Here is a 25436-nt window from a genome sequence, read left to right as displayed (position 1 = left end):
CCTCCGGGCAGCGCTGTGCCGTCACCGCGACCCCCGCACCGTGGGCCGCCGCCCCTCCCGCCGCCGCTCCCCCGCCCGCCTCCGCCGTTCCGCCCCCGGCCGCCGCTCCCGCCCTGCCCGCCACTGACGCAGCCGTGCCGCACCAGCTCAACATGGCGGCGGCGCGGCGCTGAGCGGTGCGGGGCGACAAGGGCCGCCAGGGGTGAGTGCCGCCAGCGCCGGGGCCGGAGCGCCACAGGCAGGGGCGCGCCCGAGGGGGGACAGCGGCCCGGGCCGCGCCGGGGGGCTGGGCGGGCGGCGGAGGAGGAGGTCATGGTGCCGTGGGGCCTGAGCCTCGGTCTCGGCGCGGGTGGGAGCCCCGGCCCCTCCCGGGCCGGCCGCCGCTCGGGGCGGGCGAGGGGCAGCCGCAGCCGCCCGCGTTGGCTCCGCGCACGCTCTCCTCGCAAGGCCCCGCGGCCCGGGCCCGAGGGGCGGGAGGGCCGCGGCGCATCCCGGGGGAGGCGGCCCCTGGGAGGGAAGGGGTGTGAGGAGCTGCGAGCGGGGCCCAGGCAGGCGGGAGCGGCAGCGGCGGACGGGGCCTGGCGCGCATCGCCGGGGGTCGGGTCCGCCGGGCCGGCTGTGCCTTCCCGCTGCCCGGCGAGCCGCGGGCCTGTGCCCGCCGCGAGCGCCCTGCTCGGCCTCGGGTGCTGCTGGGGAGTTTGAATGAGTCGTCCCTCCTCCCCTAGACTGGGAAGGAACCGACCGGGCTGTCTGCGCGCCACATGTTCTCCTCCCCTCTGCAGGCCTCTCCTAGGGAAGTGGAGCCTGCAGGAGCTACCCTGGCTGGCAGGAGAGTCCCCTGCCTCTATTTTTCAGGGGTTTCCTAAGGCACTTCAGAGACTTTTATGACTGTTGAGTTTCAGGCTCATTTTGTTTGCAGCCCTGACCAAAATAAAGTGCTGCGTATATATGATTGTATTTGGAGGCATTGAGGAGGCTTTGAAAGAGGCTTAGGAGAAAAAGAAATAGTTTTTTGAAACTATGGACAGAATATTTATTGCAATGTTAAACATTGCCTTTCAGTTCAGTCACAATTACAAAATTTATCAGTAATGATAAAAAAGTAACTTTGGCCAGTAGTTGCCTAATGTTTGACTGGTTAAGCTAATTATATTTTAGTAATCATCTGAGAGCTGTTTTAAAAGAAACATGAGACCATTTTCTTTGCATAAAGTCTATTTTCTAAGCTGTATCTTTTCTTCTGAGAGAATAGTTTGGTTTTTTCATGGTTTTGTTTTATATTGCTTGCAGAAGAGGCTGTTCTTTGGACAGTGATAAATGTTTCTAGGTTGATTGTTTTGCAGGTTTTTTTTTGTTTTTTCCCCCCATTTTGTTTCACTATTCCGATGCATTAATGCATTGGGGTCCAGTATGACTCAAATTTTTAGGTGCTACCATGATAAAACTGTGATAATAATATGGAAGTTACACATGCTTTATGAAGCATTAGTTTATCTAAACTCACAGAGCTTGATTTATCAGTTTTTAAAAATGATTTCTAAATATTTCAGAAATACTGTGATTTCCTTTATATGAAGTAGATCTGAAGGGGAGCATAAAAAGGATACCAGCTTCAATAGTTCTCTGAGAGCACCCTTTGGGACTATATTTCTTATTAAAACTTCCCATTTTTCCAATTCTCTTCTGTGAAACAAATACTGTTTGTTTAATTAGCTAGCACTCCTCAAGCTGTTATCAAAAGAAGATTATTTTTTTTCCCTTGGAGCATCTCAGAAAATCTGTAGATTATGAAGGAATTTGGAGTGAAGAATATGTACTGCAGTGGAGGATTTTACTGTGCTGTAACCTGTTTTCTCCACTACCAGTTCACTCCTCCATGCTTTGTGCATTTGGGAGCCATCTTCCATTTAGGAGCAGAGTCAGTGAGTGCCAGGGAGAAAGTCTGGCCATCTCCTAATGCACTGAGGTTTAGGTAGGAGGGTGTGATGAGGCATAGAAGAGATCTAGAGCTAGAGAAGTAGAGGAGGGAGGAGAACATGAGAATAAAAGATGATAGAACAAGCTTTTTGTGGTTATGGTTGACAAATACGGAACAACATTCAGAACTATGTCCTACTGTTGCATGGTTGTCTCGCCTTATTGTCGTCTTCAGTAATGGGTAGGAAGGGATTCCATTGCTGAAAGTAGTTTGGGATTTATGTGACTTGGAGATTACACCCTGTGGAATCTTTTTTTCCCCTTTCATACAATGCAAAAACTTGCCTTTTCTTAGCACTTTATAAGTTGTGCTAAAAAAAAACAAAAAACGGTACTTATTTGTGCACAGACCTGCCAGAAAACACCAGTATTTTTTCACAAATCATAACAGAGAAAAAACAATACCTTCTACATAAATTAGATAATGTAAAATTACTGCTAAGACTTGACAACTCAGATTTTACTTGCTAGTGATAAGAATGTGGTTAGATATTTCAACATTTTTTATTGCAGTTACCTCTTTTCTAGAAAAATAGAGAGGATGTTCCGGTGGGAACCTGTGTTTCTCTTTAAGTAGTTTAAGAGAATGTTACTGCCTTCTCAGATGAATCCTGCCCTCTCCCAGCTGAGGTGTTATAACTGAGTGTTCATTCCTTATACCTTAGTACAAGAAGACTAAAGTCCTGTTCATAACTGTAAAAAATCATACTGAAAGTGATATAAATGAGCTACCAGTGTGGTAGTGTTAGGGCTGTGTTCAGGACCTATCTAAGGATGATATTTTCTTAAGTCTCCCTAGAAGGATAGCTGGCTATTGCCTCTTGTCCATGGAAGACAGTGTTTGATATTGCCAGATGTCTCTTAATTTGACTTCTTTTTTTAGAGGGAAACAAATACTATGTCAGTCGCCCAAAACAGACTTGTAGCATTTTTCTAGACAAGGAGGCCTGATGGAAAGTGGTGTCAGTCACTTTTTGCCTGCAAAAATGTTGAAAATCCATTTTGCGATTGGCTTTTCTTGAAAGGGGCAGTCAAGTTGAAACCTATAATGTGTGATTTCTAGTGATGAGTGGAAAGTCTTCCTGCATAAATCTCATAGACCTGTGTAGAAAGCAAATGTTTTCTTCTTTTCTTATTGATGTGTTACATTCATGTGATTACGAAGACAGCATCCTAAATGTGAAATGTATTCAAGTGTAGTACCTTATTTGTAAATATGCTGACAACAAAAATCCTGTGCTGCTGATTAGTAAAATGAAAAAAAAACACCTTAATTTCCTCAGATGTCATTGCCGCTAATGTAGAGGTTTTGGATCATGAAGTACAGAGGAAAAGATGGTGGTGTTTGGGGAAAAGTGCTGAGGAAATTATGAAGTTTGAGATTTGGGCTGGTTGGGTTTTTGTTGTTCACGTCTTCGGTATCATCCTAATACAGCTGGATGCTCTGTCCCAGGAATGGAACTCTGAACAAATTTTCATGTCTCCCATTTTGCAATCATAAATTTATTTCCTGTTAAATCCATACTGGAATGAACATACAACATTTTTAGACTGTGCCTCTGCCATCACTTTAGGCTGATATATGCTGCTGCCAAATCTTCCCTTGGAGTGGGGGAAGAAAGGGTAGTTTTTATGCAGCCAGGTAGCTTGTATGAAAGCTAAACACATGGATGTAGGAACCTTCTGTTCTGGTTTCAGCCCAGATTTATATTGTCTTCAAGTGACTGCAACCACAGCCATAAAGAATGTGATATATGTTCAGTATTCACTTCGTGTATTTGCATTTTCTGAACTCAAAGTTTTGCTTACAAACATATTTCTGGAGATTCTACTTTCTATCTTTGAAATATATGTCAATATAGTTTTGTCTTCCTGCATTTGTAGATGGGTCTGAAACAAAATGCTAGGAATATGAATTTAGGCACTTTATTGTTCACTTCATTTGGACATGGAATGAAGACCAGTGCAGAAGATAATTGTAAGTTCATGCAAGGAAGTGCATACAAGAGCAAGGTCAAGGAGAAGTTAAAAATCTGGAATAACTGATGATGGCGGGGAAAGAAGGGAAGGAATAGGACACAATATATAATTTTCCTACTAAATACATCTTTTCTCACTGTTCTGTCCTGTCCTGGGACTGAAACAAATAAGTAGTCCCATGACCTGTTCAGCAGAGTTACAAATAAAGTTGGTTTTTTCCCCTTGTAAAACTAGGAAATACTCATGTTTTGCTGCTTGCTATCAGCTCTTGTGGGATGCATAACACATTGATACTTCACTTGCTGTGCATCTGTGAGTGTTTTCTAGCCTGTTCAGTCAAAAGGTTCTAGTATATATTAAACGGTATTATTACTAGATCCTTGCTAGCACAGGTGATTTTGGAAAAAAAAAATCCCCAAGATGTTTGTGGGGGTTTTTTTAAGCATGTCAGTGCATATCAGTGATAATCCCTAGCAGAAAGATGCTTATTGTGCTGGTTTAAAGGTAAAAGAGCAGGGGAAATTAACTCAAAAGAGAGATTCTAAATCAGAATAACAATTTAATAAAATAATACAATGAGTACGATTATACAGACAAACAATTGGTTTTAACCCACAAAACCCAAATGTATAACCCAGCACCCTGGGGCATGAACAGAGTGGTGTTCGTTGGGCCCCCTGAGTCCAAAGGAAAAGGAGAGGGGAAAACCTGTTGGTGAGAGTGCTGTTGCAGCCTGGTCAAGAGTGGTGATTGCAGTCCGGTCTAGGGTGGTGGTTACAGTCTGGTTGAAAAGTGGTGGTTGCAGACCAGTTGAGAGTGGTGGTCTGCAGTCTGGTTGAGAGCAGTGATCTGCAGTTATCCTCTGGATCCCACGAGTGGTTAAAAAAGTTCCAAGACTCCCAAGACTATATATTCTCCAGTTCAGGCAGGAATGTTCAGTACTCCCTTGTGGGGAGTTCCACAAAGGGTGTGAGGACAGAAGCATCCTCGCAGGCCTCTTAACACCTAGTTTATAGCCTGAGGAGTCAGGCTGCTCTGGGCAGAGGGTGCAAATAGTTTATTGACAACAGTTTCTGGGAAATGGCATGGAAGGCTATAGAATACACAGTTTTGGGTTACACCCATCCAGTGATGAACTGGTCCCAGCTGTTCTAACTAGGACACATGAACAGTTTGGGATAGTTATGGTTTTCCACTGACATAGATAATTTTGAAGGAGAACAGCTGCTGGCAGCCTGGCCTTGAGTTGGCCAGCTTTATCCTGCAAATAAAATAAATAAAATAATGAAGCTGATGGAGGTGTGAAGGGATGTGAACCCTGAGGGACACAGTTGGTGAAACGTTGATTGTGGATGCAGCTGAAGTATTTTTGGTGTATTCGTCAACAAATACCAATATGCTCTAACCTGAACTGTAATTATACTTTCAGAAATTAAAGAAACAGGCCTGTTTTACTGAAGTGGTGTTCTGGTTGGTTGGTTGGCTTTGGAGTTTTTTTGGTCATAGATTCTACTTAGACTTAGTAAGAGGCTTCTCAAACAGAAGGTGGTTGAGAATGATGAATGGCTTGAAAATTTCAGGATAGTACTTGGCCTGTTACATTATCCTTTCTTACAGAGTTTTGGAAGGAAGAAGCTGACTGATCAAGATTGTCCTTCTGCATAGCTGGTTTTTGAATGTACGTATAGTGAGCATCTCTGGGGTTGATTTCAAGTTCATATTCCCTTCGCTGGTAAAATTCCACCAAGTTCACAATTAAAAAACACAACATATTGAGGGTTAAGAGTATCCACGTTCTAACTGAAAATAAGTTTTTAGTGATAAATAGCAAAATTCATTTAAGCCCTATTGTTATCAGACATATAGCACTGCTAAGCTTTACTCGTCATTTTTGGACTTCATTCTTGGTATTTTTGGACTTCATTCTTGGTATTTTCTTGATGTTTTTCTTTGTTTTTATTTGACATTCCCCTGTACTTGCTTTTAATACAGACAAGTTTCAGATGATCAGTATGTAGATGATTGTGTTTGGTGTTAAATACTGAAATATGAAGAAATGAATAGAAATTAAATTCCCTGTAATGCATCAGGAGAAGATCTAGCGGACAGCGCAAAGGAAACTTAAGTGTATTGGAGAGGAAATGCTCACTTGACTTGTAAGGCAGGTAGGATAAATGTCACTGCTATCTTAGCCTGGTTTATAGGCAATATCAGCTCGAGAGTGAGGTATGTTTGTTTGGCCTGGTGTTTGTTCATTCAGGGTTTTCATGACCTGTTGACATACCTGTCATTTGGAATCGAAATAGGGAAAGTTGCAGGTAATGGTTAGAACATGGGCTAACTTTATTTGTTCCGCTGTTCATGAGACAATGTAGAGGTAGAGAAATATCACACTGAGAAAAGTTGGTGGGAATAAGGCTTTGGGTAGAATTCTTTATTTCTGATTTCTCTCTCTCATCCTGTTCTCTACAAAACCAAATTAAAAATTGACTAACATAGGTATATTTATATTTATTTTACAGTTTAGTTTTAGTCATTATCAATGTTTGAAATAAAAATTGTCACATATTAAGATAGTTGGCATTTATTGTGGCTTAAGTACTGCATATAAATGTTAAGGCATACCTGAACATTTCTCAAGCAAATTGCTTGTAAACCAGGAATTAAATCACTTCTCAGTCAAGCACTAGAGTTTGGGTACAGGCAATCAATCAATTGTGGTACTGCTGGTCCTTAGATGTCTCAGTTCAGTTAAAACTATGAGTTCTACCACCAAACAATATTTATTGTACCATTTATTCTGAAGGGCTTCCTTGAAAAAAGTATCCCCATGCAACTGTATAGTCTGTTCTGCTGCTGACAGTGAGTTGATGGCTGTCCTTTGAACTGGTCTCAGTTCTCAAAGTCTCTGTCCACTACCACCTGTCTCATCCCTTCCCTTGCCCACACTGCTGCCTTCCTTGCCCTGCCTCAGAGTTCATGCAGCAGTGTGGTGACCTGGTCAGCCTTCTGCTAACCTGATGACATCCAAGTGCTCAGCTACAGGCATTGTCTCTCTGTTTCTCTGCCTGGTGACATAATTTGTTGTAATGGGAGAGAAATCCTAATTCAGGGAGAGTACCAAGCAGACTGAGATAAGCCTGCTGCCTTTGACAAATATCTGGCTTGTGTGAATGAATGTGCTTGTTACACACCTAGAGGATATATAGTGAGATTCTGCATTTTTTGAAGTCTTGTCTTGCTAAAAATCACATGAATAATTAACTACTGAGTGGCGGTGGTGTTTGCTTTAAACCAGTCCTGCATTGTTCTTGTGATATTTGCTGTGTAGTCTTGGCAAAATGTTAGGAATAACAGCACAAGTAGAGAGAATATAGACTAGCATGATTACACTGCTGTCTTGATTTCTTACAACCTCTTGTTCATAAGCTGAGAGTTGACAGATGGTGACAATTGAATTTTTCAAGGCTGTTCCATGGTACAGCTATGAGTGAAGCTTTAGGAGAGATGTGTACAGTGTGTCAACTAGACTTGAGCCATGTTTTCTGGCAATAAAAAATAAGTAGAACTGAAAATTTATGGATTATATTCCAAATTCTGGAAAAGGTACTCCAGTCTTACAGATCCTTTTGCTGTCATTGTTTTTTTTTTCCACTCTGAAGTAACTCAGAGAGGATAGGGATTTAGAAAAGAATATACATGTACATAATGTTGGAAAGCCAGAGATGCAAATGGAATGAAGACATAGCTTATTACACAAAAATAAAGGGATTTATATACTCAAAGATAAGGGAAAAGTTGCATTAAAATTCTCGATAAAGAATAATAGAATCATTTAGGTTGGAAAAGACCCCTAAGACCATTGAGTCAAACACTAAACCCAACAGTACCAAGTCCACTGTTAAACCAGGTCCTTAAGCAGCACATCTGCTCATCTTTTAAATATCACCATTGATGGTGTCTCAAAAGAGATAAACAATTACATAAAAGAAAAAGAAACAAGGAAAAGCCAAAATAATTTTACTTAGCAGCAATTCTGGAAGAGATACACCTTTGTTTTTTTTTCATCTAGAATGGTTTAGGTCCTAACTGGAGCCTGGTAACTGCAGTGACAGGAATCCAGAAAATATATTCCTAAAAAACTGAATGCTTAAGTCTTCCCCATACCTTACAGTATCTTTTCCTTTTGTATTTCCCCATCTGAACTATTGCAATCAAGTTTAAATTTATGGTTAGTGCAGCAAATGTGAATAAAATTGCTTATTTGGGTCTACAAAACATGAAAATGACCAAAAATACTTTTCATTCTAGAAAATGCTTGCCTTTGTTGTCTCTCTTTTTGGTGTTTTTTTTTGGGGGGATTGGGGTTTTTTTTGCTTTTCTGCAGGTTTTGTTGTCTTTGTAAAGTCTTCTGCATTGACTTACACATAATTTTACTACACAGAAGGAAAAACTAAATTTTATTTTTATTACTTACAGTATTTAAATTTCTGAAGCCATGGGCGTAAAAGTCCAGAGACCTCGTTGCTTTTTTGACATAGCCATCAACAATGTACCTGGTAAGAAAATGAAAACACCCGTTTAGTAGCATAATATTCATATAAGATATGTGTAAGAATAATTAAAATACCATTTAACTTCATAATAAATATGGTGTGCTTTTTTTTCTAGCTGGAAGAGTGGTCTTTGAATTGTTTTCAGATGTGTGTCCAAAGACATGTGAAAATTTTCGCTGCCTTTGCACAGGTTTGTAGGTTTTACAATTTAATCTATAATTTTTAATGTAATATCATGTTATCTGGTTTGATGGTTGTTATTTTTCCTGGCGTTTTCTTACAGATAAAAAGAAGTAAGTTAAGCATTGGTTCTTGCCATCTCCAGAGATTTAGCTGATTTGTCATATACATATGATGTGGAATCAAAGCCATTGTAGCTTTGGCTTAGTGTGTTGCAGGGAGTATGTACTAGCCAACTTTAAATACAGGCACAGTAAGCTGATTTTCTGTTACTAGCACAGATATTACTGTTCACATTATATAACATCATCCAGTCTTGAAAGGTAGCCAGTAAGAGGTCAACCATGCAGACTTACTTTTCAGTCTTATGTTACTTTGAGGTATTTGAAAAGTATTGCTGGTATTTGTTAATTGCTTTTTTCCTCTATTTTAATTTCTTGATGGAAACTGGTGATTTCCACTCCTATCGAAATTCAGTTTATTTCTTGAAGAAAATACTCAGAAGGTTCTCTCCTGGAAGCATTTCCAAACAGAATTATTTTCCCGTAGATTGCATACTCTTGTTGCAAATGGTGACAGTTTAGCAAAACTTATATTTATTATCACAAGAATAATTTTGTGAATACGTAAATAGCATACCTGCTTTCTGTCTTCAGCTTTTTCTGCTTCCTTTCCTTCCAGCTCTGTTATTTTTCGGGTCAAGGGTCTGTTAATAGTGAATCACTCAGCAGTACTAATATGATCTGAATCAGGTGTGGATGCATAATTACATTCATATCAAGTTTACTAAAACATGTAGTGCACTATTCCTGGTGTCTGCAGGAATGTAGGTATTATCTGATCTGACATTAGGCTTACTGGCACAAAATCAGATTTTCAAAATTTATTAACAAATCTGAACTTTAAAGTGATGAGCTTGAATGGCTGTGACTATGTTAGCACGTGACCATGGCATTCTTGATCTGCTCTCAACTGCCCAAAAGTCAGATTATTGCATAAAGGTGTTATTCCCTGCTACTGCCTTAAGTACTACTAAGTTCATACTTCGTTACTGACATCTGTAATTAAATTCAGATCCCAAACTGTTTTGTTGCTTTAACACGTAAGAATAGTGAGAAAAATATATGGGCAGAATGTTTATGATACTAATCATCAGCAAATTAATTCAGATTTTTTATTTTATTTGTTTTCCTTACTCATCTTTTTTTCTGGCAATTTTGAAAAGTGTATGCTCTCTTTGTAAAACAGGGTCCAACAGCTCCATGTTTTCCTGGCATACCTGCGTTAGGCATATGCTAAGTTAGTGGAACATATACAACTTCACATTTATCAGAGTTCCTATCAAAAATGGTTTTTTCCTAGCTATACAAATCCATATGGAGGCACCACTCTGTTAGAGTAAGTTCAAAGGTAACTGCCCTTGACAAAAGCTGCCAATTTAGTAGCTCAGGATAAGGTTATAGGAAGATACAGTCTAGTGGTTTGCCAGCACTGAGAGGAAGAGATCTTCCCTGAGAAGGGATCTCCCACTGACTACTGTTACCTTGAGGTTGGCTGTACCATGCACAGGACCCACCATGAGCCAGTCATCTTGCTAACTCAGCAGGGACCCTTGTCTATTTGAGGGTAGCAGGGAAGGGAGATAATGTTGTAGCTGAAGCAGAGTCTGCTTAAGCACAGAGCTGATGTGAGAGGGGAAGATGGCAGTTTGCAGTCATGAGCAGGGGAGGGAACCAGAGTCGTCCTCCTTCCCCCACCTCTCTGGTTTTATTAGGAGCTTTTATGGTACCTTAACCTTGCCGTGTTGTAACTGAAGATCTGAGTGTTTCATGCATGTTTCTGAGTAATGTCAGTTATAATAAACCTAAACTGAATGCTTAATTTCAGTCAATCTGCATGAAAGAGAGCAGTTGTATACTAATGTCAGTAAGGAGTTCTGGTATAACTGTAGAGACAGAAAGTAGTTTCTGCTTTACTTTCTTAAATGCCAGTTTCTTACAGGTATTACAGGTAGGTGTGTGCCTCACAAGCCAGTTTTTCATAGCTTAGTAGATGATTTTGATTAAGTGCTTATGTAGCGCTTTTTTGTAGTGGGGATTCTACAGACGTAGACAGTAATTTTTGGTTTTGTTCATTCTCTTCTCCTTTAGGTGAAAAGGGTACAGGAAAGTCCACCCAAAAGCCATTGCATTACAAAAGTTGTCTGTTTCACAGGGTTGTGAAAGACTTTATGATCCAAGGAGGTGACTTCAGTGAAGGTATGACGTGAATCTTTGAAGAAAACTTGAATGCTTATGGAATAAAACATTTGGCAGAAGTTCTCTGTAGTGTCATTTACTTATATTAATTATTCTTTGATATCACTGCTTTTTTCCCTTTCTTCTGCATAAATCCAAGTTTGCTTTTGGACTACAAAGATGCATCTTGGTCGTGTTTGCATATCTTGAAGAATGATGTCAGTGACTTGGATGCAGTTGCATCAACATTTTGTATTACAAAGCACCTTCCACATAACGTGACTCTTTAATCACTGCTTTGTTTTTACTGTCACTTTTCCTCTTTCAAGGAAATGGCAGGGGAGGAGAATCCATTTATGGTGGCTTTTTTGAAGGTAAGAGTTTTATCAGTCTGCTCTATTTTGGTGTTATGATAATCAATCACCTTTTACTTTCTGTAGTCTCTGTTCTGTAAACCTGAACTCTATTGTTGGTGTTTTTTAACCTTTCATCTGGCCTTAGAGGCCTTTGACTCTCCAGTTTCTGTTATTTTACTTTTAAGATATGAACCTTTTTAATGAATGAAAAATTAAAACTGAACTTCTTTGTATTTGTCCCTCTTGCCAGATTTCTGTTTTCTTTAAGCATTTACTTTTGGCTTGACCACCTAGCTAAAAGTTGGGGATTGTCTTTTTTTTTCAAGTGAAAAGGAGAAAGGTGTGAAGCAAATATTTATTTAAAAGAATGCATAAAGCCCTGCTTTCCTAAGCCCAAGATGAATTAATGATAGAGCCATCTGTTTTCTCACAGTTGTGGTTCTTTTTCAGCCAGTGTTGCAGACGTTGCACTTGCTGTGTTTCTCAGCCTGTGTTTGTCCAGAATATAGTGGAGCATGTCTGTTCCTTGGAGCAGTTTTTGTATTACACCTAGGCCTACATGATGGGCAGCTGCTACCAGCAGGCGAGGTTATGCTCCTCTCTCCTCCCAGACACACTTCCTTTAACATTGGTTCTTGTCCAAGCTTGCAGCACACAATTGAAAGAATTATTCACTGTCGTAGTAGGGCCAGGTGCAATTTTATATCAGACCTTGACTGTAATCAACGGTTTGCCACTGCTGAAAGAGGGAGGAGGCCTTACCTTGCACTGACTGTCCAATAAAACTTCCAGCTGATTCAGCTTGCTAAAATGCCTAAAGATTTTTGCAGGAAAAAAATTTCCGTATTATTGAATGGATCCAATGAAATAATTTGGCAAGCGTCAGAACAAGCACTAATGAGTAGTAGCAGGGTTTGAGGAAATGTATGGCTGGGGGAGATGAAAGAATGAGCACAACCCGCACTTACATTCTGGCAGTTGCAAATTGGTTGTTCAACTCGGTCACAGTGTGAAACTGAACTCATGGGAAGTTTTGCTCTTGTGCTTCACTTAAGCAACTCACCATAGGATTAGATTGACGTCTGATGCTGTGCCAGTTAGCCTTTGTACAGTGACTGGGGGGTGGATGGGGCTGTCCTTTTCATGGCCAGTGACAGTGTGATGTAAAAACATAGCATTACAAATATTGTATATTTTTCTTGCTTGCTCCTGCTGCATCTATCCAGATAGTATTGAACAAATGTCCTCTGTCTGAACAGCTTGCATCCCCCAACAGCCTTTTTGCTGTTTTGAGAAAGGAGGGAGATGGTTGTCTCTTACAGGTGTCTTAAATGAAGAGTAATGAGTACATTTCGAACTTCCTAAATTTCAGTTTCATTGGGATTTAGTTTGAACTGTTGACAAGTATTTGCTCTTAAGAAGTAGGATTCGCTCAAGTTAAACTGTTTTTCTTCCTGGCCAAGTTAACAAATTCATCTGTGTGTCTGAGAGACAAACAGAAGTTGTTTGGGATTGCTGTCAAACTGGATATCCATGTGTATTAAAAAATAATAAAATAACAAAATGCCTGAAATTGAGGGGCTTCTTAAGAGTTAATGCACAGCCAAAAAAACAACTTCTGCTCTGAAGAAAGAGTGTGCAGTATGTGCCAAATAGAAAGAGCAAAAACTTAGAATTATATGGTCTAAGGATACAAATCTTTTGAGCAAGAATACTAAAATTTTTTTCCCCCTCAGGCTATAAACCATTGATTCATATTTTTTAATCTATTTTTAAGACAACTTCTCACTCAAGTGACTAGCAGATTTATTTAATAAGGATGAATTTACTTAGATGATAGCATTTACCCAAGCATATATGGTATATTTAAAGTAACTGAAAAATCTTTCTTTAGATGAAAGTTTTGCTGTAAAGCACAACAAAGAATTTCTCCTTTCAATGGCCAACCGAGGGAAAGATACAAATGGTTCACAATTCTTTATGTAAGTATTGAAATGTGTGTGTGGTTTGCCATTTGTAAGCTGTAAAGGTAATCCTTTTAAATATTGAAGACTAGCTGCTATGCAAAGCCAAAGTTGATGGTGTTTCACAAAGTTGTATGAAAGTAGTCATTTACCTGATGTGCTGATGAGGGATCCTGACTGGTTTTATCCCTTTTGTGTTTAGTGCTTATTGTCTGTGCAAAAGGGCTCTTGGTGGTTCTCAGTAGCTGTGTTCTAACTTGGCCAGTAAAGCAAACCTGTTAGTTCCTTGTAGAACTCTTATAACTTTAACTAATAACTGCTGTCTGGAAGGAAGCAAAACAGCTCTGGGGGCTTTCAAATGTAGTAGAGGGCTTTTTTTTAGTCATGAAATAACTTTCCAATACGGTCTCATTTATAGTTGAAACTTAAATTCTTAAAATACATTGCAGTCGACTCTTCTTAAATATGTTACCTACAGAAAACATTCTCAAAATACATCACTCTTATCCATGTTTCATGGCTTTAGTTAATATAATGAGTTAAGGATGTCATCTATGATTTAACCCTTATTTGGGATTCCTGCACGATCATTACTGCAGTCATCCCAGTTTTCTGCTCTGCCATGACTGACATCTGTAGTAAAGCTAGTAGAGGGGAAAGCGGAGAGAAAGTTAGTTCTACTTCTGTGTCAAATAATCTGTACATACAAATATTTATTTTTTCCTGTGTTTTATGATTATTTTCAGATGTGTAGAAGGTTATTTGCAGTTTTCATGCTGTGAGACAGGATTTTTGTATCTGTTCCTGGTAGTATTTATATAAGTTAATAAGTAGAACCTTGTTATATCCTATATGAGAATGCTGTCTAAAAATTTATGTGCAATTTTGTGGTTTTTTTCAGTAAAATGTTTAATCAAAATATTGAATAGGTAGTTTAATATATAAGACGTTAAATACTTTTAACTGTGCACCGAATGATATATATTTGTTTTGTTAAATATTATTAGTGCACTCAAAATAATGTTCACCTTCATATGTGTAGATGACATGGCTTCAAATGCTGACTGCTTTTCACTGACACTGGCTTTGTTTTTCTCTTTTAAATTAAAATCTGGAAACAACAGAACAACTAAACCTACACCTCATTTAGATGGGTAAATATCTCTTTTCCTCTTCTTACATTTGTTTGGGAACTGCCTTGAGAAAATTAAGTACTAAGAGTTCTTATTTTTATTTAAATTCTTCAGACATCATGTTGTTTTTGGACAAGTCATCTCAGGTCAGGAAGTTGTGAGAGAAATAGAAAACCAGAAAACAGATGCATCTAGTAAACCATATGCTGAAGTACGCATACTGAGTTGTGGAGAGTTAATTCCAAAATCCAAAGGTAAAGTTGAACTGTACATTTTTACAGATGCAGACTGAGAGGTAATTTTGCTCATTTTCTTCCATGTTGGTTGCTTATAAAAATATTTAGACACTTACTTGTGATGGATGATGGGACAATTGGTGAAAAGGTGAATAACATTGCAGAGCAGTTTGTCCTGTAAATACCTTAAAAGTTGTTGATGCAAAAGACACTATATGCTTTCTTCGAAGCTTCTCCTGTCTTAGATTTTCTTACATTAGCTAAATTTTAGTACAAAGCTGGCAAGCTCTTGTCATAGCAAGTAGAGTGCTGTGTTAAGCATAACACTCTTTTTGGAAGGTAGCAAACTTGTTTTAGTTTTCTTTAAGGTAAATCTTCAAACCAGGCCCTTAGATTAGAAAAGTCTGGAATTGGCTCTTTAGCTCTTACACTTTGATTTACCATAAACTATATTCTTAAAGAGGAATATGACAGAACCTGTCCTTTCTGGAAGGGATGGTCTGCTCTGCTGTTTCAGAACTGAACATGGTATGAGAGCTTGGATTGAGCCTTATTTTGTAAGAGAAGCAGAATCTAAGATGTTGCTGTCCCTGTGGGAGAATCTCCTTAGTGGAAACCCAGGATGCTTGCTTTGTAGGAACTATGGGGGGGATCATCATGCTATTTCATTTGTAGCACCTTCTGTTGATACTGTGAAGGGTTGCACCAAGGATATTGAAGCAGAACACGAGAATAATTGCTTGTTTGGCCTAAGGAACATGCAGGCATTTGAACTGGAGCTCCTGGGGTTTTCCCCTACTTTTTGATACAGTTCTGTTGTGTTATCATATGTTGTGGTATCTGACACTATGACTTTGGAGTCTGAAGTTACCTCATCAATACGTCAGAATTCCAAGCAAAGTTGTATTATGGCTCCTGACTTCTCAAAGGTTCTAAGTCAGCCTGTGTGTGAGGACACAATTATGTTTTTTCTGGACAGTGCTCAGGAGCATAGTATCTCTTGGGAAATGCACAGGTGGTGTAATTAGAAAATAAAACAGTACAGATATGGGATGGGTGAAGCTGGTGGATGAGATACACACTGTATATGTCTTAACTGGATTGCCACACTCCCTTTTTAGTCCAGTCTAGACCACTTGAATGACTAAATGGCACTGAGCAGTTTGATGACTTAAAGCCATTAGGCAGGGCTTTAAAGTACTTGTCATCAGAAGAGTGAATGAAATAAATACACAAAAATGGGTTTTTCTCTTTTACTTCTCCTAAAAGAGAACGGGCTTCTGGAAAGATCTGACAGTCTTACCCTACCCATTTGTCTGTGTCCTTGTCAGTCCTGCTGCATTCCTGGCAACTGGTTCCTGTAGCTGGCGTGGTGTGCCATGGAGGGAAATTGATGCCAAGATAGAGTGGGATAGCCCACTCTGTAAGGCTCGGTATTAGGTAATGGTGGGCAGTAGGAGTGTTTGGAGAACAAGAAGCCTTAGGCACCAGGATCAGGCTGTTGGAGGGCAGAGTTGAGGGTGGGGTGAGACAAAGGCCCTGATGGGCACTAATGCAGAGCCAGCCTGGTGAAGATGCTGTGTGACAGACCATGGTGGAAATCCTAGTGAATGGAGAATCCTGCTTATGAAAGGGAAAGGCTGTGTGTAGGACCTGCAGCGGGAAATGAGCCACTACTGTGAGAGATGGAGCTGTTAGTTGAATGCAACATGGAACCACTGATGAGCTGTGCTGGCCTGGGGCAGCAGAAGTAGGAGGAACAGTTTGAAACCCATCGGCTGAAGTAAATTTGCCAAGCTGCTGTCCAGAGGTCACAAGTGGAAGAGGAGAGGCCCTTGGACTTGTCAGTGAATGGAGGTAGGCCAGGGAATCTCGATAGAAGGAGCTCTTTTCTGGGACACAGTCAGTGTCATGGAAGATGATTGACAGAGTCATCTAACAGTGGAACTGGTTTTAGTACAGTACTATGGGAGGCAAAAGGGAACGGATTCTGTGAAATATGAGGCAGTTACCAGGGGAGACTGCTTCTAAGAATTTGCTGTTAAGATGAAGGAATAGGGAGGTTGCCTGTTAGGGAACTATAACGATGAAATTTCTGTGGGAGGGTACATTAGGATAGCAAGGGAGCCTTAAATATTTATTGCATGAACTTGTCTGGTAGGCAACACAAAGAAAGGAATTAGATAGTCTTTATGAAATGAAAATAGAACTGGTACTTGAGTTTAACAGGAAAGCCAAGGTGGCACTAGCAGAAGGAATCACAGTAGAAGTTAGGTGCTTGGTATGAATGTTTTTCTCTTAGGTTAAAGTTCAGGAAAGGTGGTCTGATTTTTTGGTGTCACGATGAATAGCCAGGTGAAGTGCTTTATGAATGATGCAAATCGTCCCTTTGTATATAAGAATTGGATTTATTTAGGGATAAGTGTATGATGACCGAGCTGCCTTACTGGGTGCTATGAATTGAGTGGTACGGCAATCACAACTACAATATTGCAGAGGCCTATATGAAGTTTTTACCTGGGATTTGAGAGGATGATCACCTAGAAAAGTAAAATGTTTGCCATATTTTCCTTTGTTTTTCTTTTTTTTTTTAATTCCTTAAAGTTGGAAGAATTAGCGAAAATGAATGAGAGAAGCTAAATTATAAAAGAAGAATCTCTCTGGCCAAGTGGTATAATTTTTAGAAGATCTTCAAGTTCCAGGGAAAATCCTGAGATCTGGTTAGAAAAAAAAAAGGAAGAAAGTATTAACCTAATATTTGGAAAGGTCGTTATGGACTAGCTAAGCTAATATATTTCACAGGAAAAACTGTGGAACAAAAAAGTAGTATTAATTTTCTTAAGGACAGGTGAGATTTTGATACCAGGTGACAAAGAAGAGGGCCTAGTTAACAAGCCTGACTGTATTGTTTGAGGTCATGACTTTGGTTCGTCAGAGGTATATCTGACATGTTTTCAAGAATGTCAGGCACTGACATTCTGATTCAAAACTGAAAAAAAATGGCTTTGTGCAGTGGGCTGTTTTTAACAAGAGCCTCTAATGAAGATTTTTCACAAGAACTGATTTTCTAGGGGATTCTGCACAGGGCAGTGCTAGGCTTGATTCATGATCTTTGTTGATGTCATAGAATCACTGCTTGTAGAAGTGTGCTTTTTGCAATTAAGGCACATTATGGCTGCATTCATAATTCATCAAGGAACAATACTGTAATTAGGTAATTCTATCAGTACAAAAGAAAGTATCAGTACAAATTATCAACCACTGAAACAGAGTACAAAGTTACTCATTTAGGAATTATGAAATATCTTTGAAATAAGAACAGTCACAGAAAGTGGTGATTCTGGCAAGTCATGTCTTACCTGGACTTCTGATTTGCATATCCTCCCTTTCTCTTTACTTATCCGTTCAAACCCTTGAGCATTCATTTCTTCTGCAGGCTTGTCGCACATCATTGTTAGCCCCCTTTGCACAAGCTGGTTTCGGTGAACAGTTGTTTCAGGCTTCTCTGTTCCAGATTTTTTTTCCCTAGTGAGCTGACCACTAGGTACAAACTGTGTTGACTGTTCCAAGTGAAGCTGGAGGTGGCTTTTTTTGGCTTTTTTTATTTCCCCTTCCTCTGCTGTTGCAGTGTGGTAGGTTGTTTGTCTGCAAAGACATCTGTTCCAGAAGCACTTGGGATACAGGATTCCTCACAGTGAACATGTCATCCGATCAACAAGAATCAAGTGTGGTAGTGTTCCCTAATGCATACCTCTGAGGACTTGTCTAATGTGTATAATTTTCATTGTGAGAAACAGTCGGTTCTTCAACAAGGAGTGAAAGATGTAACAGGAATTCATGTCAAATAATGAAGGCAAAAAAGAAAAAAAGATCTGATACACTGAACAGCAGGCAACTGAACACTGGAAAAAATTACCTGAGAAAATAACTGTCTAAATGTCCTGAAATAAAGGCACCCTTTTTCTGAAGACTGCTGTGGTCCAGCACAGGTTATTTGATTTGATATAAGGTAACTATTTGGTTGTCACTGCTGTGAATTACAAGATGACATGATTTGTTCTGACTTTTGTGGCTGAACCCGACTGTTTTCTGGCTAGGTAGTTTTTTAATTTCAACTCACGGGGCTAATGTAAGACTTGCTACAGTCCCTAACAAGCTGAAATGCAGAGAATACTTGATTGTGTCGTGCAGCATGATCATGTAATTCCCAAAGTCAGGCAAATGCTGTACGTGACAGTGAATGGAGTAGGAAGTGATATATCTATTTCAGATGTGGTCATAAGTTGAAACCTGATCCTGAAGGTAATGAGCTGGAACAGTTGGACTGTAAATAGAAGTCTGTTTCTCGATGACCTTCATGCTGCAGGATTGGTCTCATTTGTTGTGATCTGTAATTGGCCAGCACCAGGTTGGTTCAGTAGTCAAAACAGCATTTGCTGCTGGACCAGATAGTTAGATGTCACCAGAAAGTATATCCAGACTCTCTTACTGGATACTCTGTCTTTGCTGTGTAAATAGTTCTGGGCTTTTTACTTTTGTTTGCGGTTTGGAGGGTTTTTTTGTCCTTGTCATTTCACTCCCTACCTGCCACATGGTTTCTCAAATACATCTAATGTTATTTGCTGCATGTTAAGAAACACATTATATTTGTTGAGGTAGTTGCTCAGCTCAGCCTCTATTTTTATGTATTACATACTCATTTTAAAGTAGTAACTTTAACATACCTGAACTTGTTACAAGAATGCAGATAAAACTGTCACAGATAGTTTTTGGCACACTTGAAACATATGAAGGAGGGAGAAAATACAGGAAATCACTGCATTTATTAATGCCTTATTCAGACATTTCTGAAATTGAGCTTGGAGACATATTGTTTTACCCGAAGGCACGTAGGAAACAGTATAATTTTCCTTTGAATGGGCCAAACCTGAAAGGTTGAATAGACAAGAAACATTTAACTTTTTTAATACTTTTTGTATTTTTAGTATTTAGAGGTCAGGTGAGATTTCTCTTTTTTGATTTGTTGTCACCCAGCCTGTGTGACACTAGGCTTCTTTGACTGAAATTAATTTGAAAAATGTTCGGTTTTCTTTTTTAAATATGTACATATTGCATTCTGTGAATGTATATATATTTAGACAATCTGAAACTGATATAAAATATTACAGATACTTTTTATTAAATATAGTGCTTTAATAAGGATGTTGAGCCAAAGTTTGAGAAAAGACAGCAATTATCTTGGTCTGGACCTACAAGAGAAGTAAGAAATATAATTAGATCTGTCTTTTGGAAGCATTTTGCAAGAAGCCCTAAAAACATCTGATGGGAACCAGCCGATTTCAATCAGCAAGCTGTCCTAAACTGGTAATACTACTTGCTAGTTTATACTGCACCCAGAAATGACCTGGAAGACTCATGTACTCTGTGAAGTACAGAGGTTGTTTTTTAGTTGGTTGTCAGGCTTTTGTTGGTCTGTATCAAATGAGACTTGCGAATAAACACATAGAAAACACTATGTATAAGTCATACAGGTATGACTTGTCTGTGGTGCTAACCTGAAAACTGAATGAGATTTAGAGCAATGGGACTGAACTTCATCCACTCTGCCAGTGTGGGGAAAAGAGAGTTTGAGATTGTTGAGATATGTACCACGTATCTGATGCAGTTACCTGAATTAAGCCCCTTGTTGTAATCCAGTTGTTTTATCTCAGCCAGTTCTTTTGGAAGTGGGTGTTCTGCATCACTGTGAAGAGGAAATCTTTCACCACTGTATGTATCACTGTATTTTGAATGTGAGACCTGACAGAATAAGATACTGAGCTCAATTCAATGAGTACTCAGTTCAGTCTGTGCCACTTATCTTCTATTTCAGAATTTCTCATTAGTGATTTGAGTAGATTTTATATGAAGTCAGATTAAAGCTGAAGCCAAAGAAATTTTTTTATAAACACTTTGTAAATAAATTTTAAATAATTTCTTGTATATAGCTTATGTTGTATAAAACATAATTGGAAAACTTATATGGTTCTATATATTCTTGATAGTACAAATTTTATACTTAAAATTTCATAAATACAGATTTTGAAAATGTGTTACATATTTCTAGACATACCCTTTATTATACTTTGGAGAAACAGTGTTGTCTCCATAATTTCAATTTAAATAATTTGATGAAGTAGTCTCTCATGGCACAATTCTAAGAAACTGAGACAGGTAGTAGGTAAGTTGATTTTTCTGAGATTAGTTTAGAAGTGTTTGATATTAAAATATCTTTGCTATTCTTATTTAAAGCCAAGAAAGAAGAAAAGAAGAGACACAAGTCGTCTTCCTCATCCAGTGACTCTGAAAGTTCAAGTGATTCAGAATCATCTTCTGATTCCTCATCGGATTCTGAGAGTGCTTCGGAAGAGAAATCTAAAAAACGAAAAAAGAAACACAAAAAAAATTCCAAGAAACATAAGAAAGAAAAGAAAAAGAGAAAGAAAAGCAAGAAAAGGTCAATATTGAGATTTTTTTGTTTTGTTACATGTACACCATACAGTATCCTTTTCTTATAACTACAGAATAGTATTCTGTAAACTAGCAAAGTAGGTTTTTGAAGTTTAAGAGGCAGTCAGTTTCGATGTAGAAGCATAAATTTTCTGATATGATGGCAAAGGGTAGTTTTCCTTTCTATATGTGCTGCAGCTTGTAATGCAGTGAAGGAATGGACTAGGCTTATTTGGTTTGAAACATTGCAGAAATGCTTGGTTTGAAATGAATGGTGATAGCTTGTTTCCCTAAATTCAGTTCTGTACAATTCAGTTTAAATTATATGCAGTGGGACTTCAGTGTGCACAAATAAAAGCAAAATTGAACAATATTAATAAATTAACATTCTTAACATTTCTTCTATTTGATATGCCAAAATTCTTGCAGTTTTGCTGGAAGATAATAAAACTTAGAAAGCACTCTTGCTACCAAGAATGTTCTTTTTGATCTGATAGTTTTGTTATAGTTCAGTGTGAGATACAAGTTGTGTTGGTGCAAGTTGCATTTTTCTAAGCTAGCAGTAAAATTTAAGAAATGGTCACTTAGAGCAATGCTGCCTAACCACTGTTTCTGTGAGCCTAAGCTCATTTCACTTAAGTTTGTAAACTGCTTGGAGTTACAGTAGTCTGTAGGCAGTTATATATGCTAGTGTAAAATCTGAAATTTAGTCTTCTGATTGTGTGTTTAAAAGAAAATAAATTAAACCAACAAAAAAAGCTGTATCTCAATAATAAGTGTATATTCAGTGTTGCACCATTGAAATTCAGAGATAAAAAATGTTAGAAATCTACTGCGGTTGTATATTTTGGAGCAAAGATATTATAAGGGAAAAAAAAGTTGCTTCTGAAATAGCTTTGTTTCTGAGATTCTTGTGGTATCCTTGTGTATTAAGAGAATTTCTGAATTATTTAAATAGATTGAAAGGTCTTCCCTCATCCACATAACTCAAATTATTACATGTTTTTTATACAAAAATAAAGCTCTTCCAGTGAAAGTGAAGATGAAAACACTGAAGCACAGCCGTTATCTACTGTCCGTCCTGAAGAAATTCCTCCTGTACCTGAAAACCGGTTCCTGATGAGGAAAAGTCCTCCTAAAGTAGATGACAAAGAAAAAGAGAGGAAAAGCAGGGAAAAGGAAAGAGAAAGGTAATATATCTGTTTTAAGTCTGATTATGTGCTGACAGTGGTCTGGTCACATTACTGTTTTAGAACTCTAATGTTGAATCTTTTCCCTGTTAAGCAGTTCCATGTTGTGAGCAGTGCTCGATGAAAAATGGATTTCTCCCTTTATTGGCAGCTATTGTCTTTGTCCTAGAACAAAGGCTTAGTCTTTGAAAATGGTTTTAGTGAATAAAAAATTTATAATTACTGATTCAAGAAAAGCAAAGTAAAATGCATTGCAATTTCATTTAGAATTTATTGGAACTGTCCAATCTGAATCTATAATTTATTCTTCTTTCAAAAATGGGAAAACCTGGAAATTTTCTAAAATATTCTGTGGTCACGAAATCTGAAATTTTACTATGTGTTTATTACTGTCTGCAGTAAAATAAAATTGTGTGTTTTCATTTAGTTTAATTTTCTGAAGAGGTTTTAAAATTTTTCTCTTTCCTTCTCTCTTACTGTTATAAACAATATCACTCTTTGTTAATTATTTTTAGTAATCTATCGAATTCCCAGTCAATGTACCAGAGGAGACTGTTAGTGACCAGATCTGGAAGGAAAATAAAAGGAAGAGGACCAAGGGTAAATGTTTACAATGTGTTCTCCAAAATTGAGAAGGTGGTAGCACAGCCTCACTGCTGGTGTTAGTAATCCTTTTCATTAGGATAGTTGATTTAAAAAAAAGTGCAGCATAATTGATTTGGGGGCTGAGGCTTGAAGGAAGACAGGAAGGAAAATTAGATTAATTACCTGTTTGCATACTGAGTCTTTTTGAAGGAGGGGGTGAGAGAAAAAAACTTAAAAATGCTTTATTTGTATTACTGTGGTATTCTTGGAATTAGGTCAAAAAGGGTTCTAGTAAACACAGAACCAGTACATCATCAGTGCCAGGAATGCAGAGAAGACTTCTTTTTGGCAGGGGGCAGCAGTCAGATTAGGTTTTCTAATATTGTGAAGCCATGTGCTGTGTGCTGCTTGTATTAAATGTTTTTAGTAACTGAAGTCTCTATCCCTCAAATTTTTAGTAAAATCCTTAGAAATTTTGAAGTATTGTTTTTGTGTTGCTTGTCAAAGATAAGAATTTTAATTGTTGGAAAAGAGACTTGCATTTGCGGTAATTAAAAGCAATAGAAAACCTCTCATCAAACTACAACAATCCTGAAGTAGAAGTTACCTTAAAAATAGTTTTTGATCTGACATTTTGTATTCCTGCTTTAGCTGAAGGTGAGATTTATTTGTCAGTAAGTTAGTAACTTGTCCGTGTAAACTTGGTATATACACATGAAGTGTCATGGCAGGTGCGATGTAGAACCGACTGCCAGGGATAACAATCTTGCTTAGATATCACAGCATGTGAAATTCAAACTTACACCCAATTTCCTCTCTTTGCCTTCAAGCGTTACCGGACACCTTCCAGATCCAGGTCAAGAGATCGTTTCCGACGCAGTGAAACTCCTCCACATTGGAGGCAAGAAATGCAAAGAGCTCAAAGAATGAGAGTGTCTAGTGGAGAAAGATGGATAAAAGGGGACAAGTAAGATTATTTCTTTCTGGAATATATGCACTGAATTTTTTTTTTTATATATATTTAAAAGTAATACGTCATCTTGGATTTTCAGTTACAGTTACTTTCAAAAAAACAGGGTGCTGACTTGGTTATCCCATTACTTAACAGTGTCTGATTTTACTGATGCTACTGCTACTATAAATACATAGTTAGACCTGATGTGATTTAAGTTTCAGTTGTGAGGCTGTCTCACTTCTGATTTAATTTTTTCAGAGTGGAGGGGATTTAAAAAGTTTAAAAAACTTTATCTTTCTCTCTCCAAGGAGTGAAATAAATGAAACCAAGAAAGATAATCAAAAGAGCCCAGGAAGAGGAAGAGAGAGAAAAATATCAGACCACAGACAAGTTTCTGAAAGTCCAAGCCGAAGAGGGGAAAAAGAGAAGAAAAAAGATCACAAATCCAGCAGCAAAGACAGGGAGACAAGAAGGAATTCAGATAAAGATGATAAGCATAACAAAAGCAAGGCCAAGAAGAGAGCTAAATCTAGAAGCCATAGTAAAAGCCGAGAGAAATCAAAAAGTAAAGAAAGAGACTCCAAGCACAGTAGACATGATGAAAGGAGAATAAGATCAAGAAGCAAAGAGAGAGACCATGAGAAAGGCAGAGAAAAAGAAAAGCGCTATGATTCTAGAGGGAGAGATAAAGAAAGAAGTAGGAGCAAGGAGAGAAGTAAAAGGGCAGGCTCAAGAAGTAATGAACAAGAGCATAGGAAGAGCAGAGACAGGGAGAAACGTAAGTCAAGAAGCAAAGAGCGTGAGCATGCTAGAGGAAAACATAGTTCCAGCAGTAGAACAAGGGATCGAAGCAAAAGTCGAGATAGGAGTAGGAGAGGAAGATCAAGAAGCAGGGACAGGGATCGTAGTAGAAGTAAAGACTATTCAAGGAATAGAGATAGAGAAACAAGAAGAAGAGGAAGATCAAGAAGCAGAGAAAGGAGAGGTACACCAGATAGATACAGAGGAAGAGAAAACAGGAGGAGGAGAGACTCAAGGAGTTCAGAGAGGGATGAAAGTCAAAGCAGAAACAGAGATAGGTATTCAAATAGGGAAAGTAGAAGCTCATATAAGAGGAATGATAGTGAAAGCCAAAGGAAGAGGCGTTCAAAAAGCCGTGAAAGTAGTAGTCCTGAATCCAGCAAAGATAAGAAGTCTAGTAGAGATCAGGATAGAAGTCCAGACTCAAAAAAGAGACCAAGTAGCAAAGAGAGAGAATCAAAAAAGTCATATTCACGCAGCAGTAAAGAAAAGGAAAAGACCAGATCCTCAGCAGAAAAAGAAATAAACCAAAAATCAAAGAGTCAGGAAAGAGATCATGCCCCTAGTAAGGATAAAAAGTCTGATCATGAAACAAGTCCTGGAACAGATGACGACAGGCATGGATGAGTTTGTGGACTTAATGTTTCCATCGTCTCAAAGTTTTAGAGACATTTTGGGGAACGCCTTTTTTAAAGATGCAGACTTCAGTTTGGTCTTTTGATAATCTAAAACCTGGATCATTTGTACTGCTAAAGTTTTAATAAACTTGAAATGAAAAACAAATTATATGTGTAATA

The 25436-nt window shown here is 38.5% G+C and overlaps 1 protein-coding gene across 2 annotated transcripts; it reads left to right on the top strand.

Annotated features, from left to right (window-relative positions):
• Nucleotides 1–24: 24 nt before the first annotated feature.
• On the top strand, nucleotides 25–25422 carry PPIG (peptidylprolyl isomerase G). Of its 2 annotated transcripts, none has more exons than XM_017835269.1 (13): nucleotides 25–202; nucleotides 8437–8516; nucleotides 8629–8703; nucleotides 10844–10951; nucleotides 11260–11304; nucleotides 13181–13268; nucleotides 14375–14404; nucleotides 14498–14637; nucleotides 20911–21115; nucleotides 22131–22298; nucleotides 22814–22898; nucleotides 23714–23850; nucleotides 24147–25422. In XM_017835269.1, the coding sequence occupies exons 2-13, from the start codon at nucleotides 8456–8458 to the stop codon at nucleotides 25264–25266; spliced, it is 2262 nt and encodes a 753-aa protein (XP_017690758.1). In that variant the 5' UTR covers nucleotides 25–202; nucleotides 8437–8455; the 3' UTR covers nucleotides 25267–25422. The 2 variants fall into 2 exon arrangements, with proteins under 2 accessions (XP_017690758.1, XP_017690767.1); XM_017835278.1 differs by lacking the exon at nucleotides 25–202 and adding an exon at nucleotides 5619–5635.
• Nucleotides 25423–25436: the final 14 nt, after the last annotated feature.

Source organism: Lepidothrix coronata, unplaced genomic scaffold, assembly GCF_001604755.1.
Source record: "Lepidothrix coronata isolate B3197 unplaced genomic scaffold, Lepidothrix_coronata-1.0 Scaffold7, whole genome shotgun sequence".
In the NCBI taxonomy this organism is placed as follows: Eukaryota; Metazoa; Chordata; class Aves; order Passeriformes; family Pipridae; genus Lepidothrix; species Lepidothrix coronata.
The sequence above is the reverse complement of the archived record's forward strand: the minus strand, read 5'-3'. Positions and strand labels throughout refer to the sequence as shown.